We start from the raw sequence: 2,500 nt of genomic DNA, 5'->3' as shown, positions 1-2,500 counted from the left end.
ATTTAAAATGCAGACTTAATAAATCGATTTCTGTCATATATATTTCTGCAGCTTTTTTGCCTTCGTTATGTTTAGATTTTTTTGTATTATATATTCTGTTCTTTTCGCAGCCACTTAGAGTCGAAAATCATCCACAGAAAAACACACGTTTTATCTTTTCTTTCTGCATCTTTTAACATTATTTCTTCATCTGTTCTTCCTCCGGAACCCTCCGAATATCTCTCTCCATCTTTCTCCCTCTCTCTCCATCTCTCTCCATCTCTCTCTCTCCATCCCCTCTCTCTCTCTCTCCATCTCTCCATCTCTCTCTCTCCATCTCTCTCTCTCTCTCTCCCTCTCTCTCTCTCTCTCTCTCTCTCTCTCTCTCTCCCTCTCTCCATCTCTCTCTCTCTCCATCTCTCTCTCTCCCTCTCTCTCCATCTCTCTCCATCTCTCTCTCTCCATCTCTCTCTCTCTCTCTCCATCCCCTCTCTCTCTCTCTAACAATAGCACTGGGAGGATTCTGCGTCTTGAATAATTCAGCATTTCTCTCTGTCACGCACACACACACATACACACACATGCACGCACACACACGCACGCAGAGCCCTCCTCCACAGCGTCGTTATGCAATGCAACAGCACAAAACAAAAACCATCTCCATATTTCTCTTGTTTCATCTCAGATATTCGTGCAGCTTTTCTTTCTCTTTTTTTTTTTAATTATTTTTTCCATTTTCCAGGTGTTAGACGGATCCGAGTGTTGTTGTTTTTTCTTCTTCCTCCCTGCAGATTTGTTGCATTAAAACCCATTTAAAAACAATTAATAAAAAAAAACCTTGCAATCACATCAACACAGGGATTTCATGGCGTGCTTTTGCGCGCGCGCACACTGGAAAAAAACAAATAAACCAGGCGATAAATACATAAATAAATGAGGCTGGTTTTTTTTAAAAAACCGCGTTGGGAGCTTTTCGTTCCGTTCGTTTTTGACGCGAAATGTCCGACACAAACGGAAGGGAAATAAAAAAAGAAAATAAAAATAAAAAAACACGAGACGGCGTTAACACGGAGGCTGTTTAACGCTTCTCTTCCTCCGCTTTTTATCCCGGGACAGACCGGGACAGAGACCGGGTGTGTCGGCGCTGCAGATCCCGCACAATGCGACGACAAAAACACGGATCCTGCAACGAGCCACAAATCCACTCATTTCGGACGTTTGTTAACTGCATATTTCTGGCATATTTTCTATGATTTTTAAACGGCTGTTTGCAGACATTTAAACAGGCCTCCTTTTTCTCCCTCTGTGGCTTCTCAAACACTGCAGAAATAACCCCCAAATCTGACCCAAATGAAAGCAATAAAACTAAAAATAATAATAATATATATATATATATATATTAAATAAATAAATATATATATATATATATATATAATTATTTTGAAAAAAATTCAACAAATGTCTCCAGTTTTTGGGACAACCGGGGGTGAAGAGGGGAGGGGGGAGGGAGGGAGGGAGGGGGCATTCCCCTTGTTAGCACACACACACACACACGCGCGCGCGCACACACACGCAGTGATGCACGCCCTCGTGTCACGCACACACTCCAAACGTGAAGTGTAGCCCCGTTAAAATGAGCCGCTGTACCGCTGCTCACATTACGAGCCAAATCAACAGGGAAACACGTGACAGGAATGCCATCAAACACGTCCCAAACATGTATTAATATCACCCGAAACCAATTTGCTCGCGGGGGTGGGGGGGGCTAAAAGACAGCGACATTTAGTGTATTTAGATTATTGGGTCTTCTTCTTTTCTTTTTTTCTTTTTTACGCAGAAATGAGACAAATATTCCAAAAAATATTTTTCAGAAGCGACTGTAGACTGTAATGATTTTTTTCAATTAATCAATTAATAGTAAAAAAAAAACATCAAACACATTCACGCCTAAAAATTGAGACTTTTGGGGTTTTTTTAAAGCAGGAAAATACATTTGAGGATAAAAAAAAAACAATAGAAGAAATGATGACGTCGTAAAAACATGATATAGGCTATATATTATATTATATTATTATTATTATTATTATTATTATTTTCCCTTCTTCTTCTGTTTGGTGTGTTGATGCTGAAGCCCCAAAAAGATGGAGAGTCGCGTGCACTCACCTATGTGTAGAGCTAGAAAGAGAGCCCAGGTTACTCCCATCCTCTGCGGAGGACGAGCCGCACATTCCCCAAAAAACACACACAACACGCGACAACAGCAGCTACATCCAACTCTCTTCTTCCTCTCTTCCTCTTCCTCTCTTCCTCCTCTTCTCTCTTTTTTTTTCTTCTTTTCTGGTCTCTCCTCTCTCTCTCTTTCTCTCTGTCTGTTTGTCGGTGTGTGTCTGTGTGTGTGCGTGTGTGTGTGTGTGTGCGCGTTGTTCCTCTCTGCTCTCTGTCGTGATCTGCTCTGTGGCTTCCTGCCGGATTCTACCGTCTGGAGAGAGAGGGAGAGAGAGAGAGAGAGAGAGGGAGAGAG

General features: G+C 41.7%; 3 protein-coding genes across 5 annotated transcripts in view; 1 reads left to right on the top strand and 2 right to left on the bottom strand.

The window, feature by feature from the left end:
* Positions 1-2,340, bottom strand: part of nrn1a (neuritin 1a) — a 23,125-nt gene extending 20,785 nt beyond the window's left edge. For all 3 annotated transcript variants that reach the window (XR_005638032.1, XR_005638033.1, XM_039790777.1), the window contains exon 1: positions 2,143-2,340. Coding sequence is in view for 1 of the 3 variants with exons in the window: in XM_039790777.1 (XP_039646711.1) it covers positions 2,143-2,182 (40 nt within the window). In the remaining 2 variants the exon portion in view is untranslated. The remainder of the gene's footprint in view (positions 1-2,142) is intronic.
* Positions 1-2,500, top strand: part of LOC120552569 (NLR family CARD domain-containing protein 3-like) — a 1,238,648-nt gene that overhangs the window by 837,292 nt on the left and 398,856 nt on the right. The window lies entirely within an intron of this gene.
* LOC120552568 (NACHT, LRR and PYD domains-containing protein 12-like) overlaps positions 1-2,500 on the bottom strand; it is a gene marked incomplete in the record, with an annotated part of 803,490 nt that overhangs the window by 506,312 nt on the left and 294,678 nt on the right.

Source organism: Perca fluviatilis, chromosome 22 (assembly GCF_010015445.1).
Source record: "Perca fluviatilis chromosome 22, GENO_Pfluv_1.0, whole genome shotgun sequence".
Taxonomy (NCBI): Eukaryota; Metazoa; Chordata; class Actinopteri; order Perciformes; family Percidae; genus Perca; species Perca fluviatilis.
The sequence above is the reverse complement of the archived record's forward strand: the minus strand, read 5'-3'. Positions and strand labels throughout refer to the sequence as shown.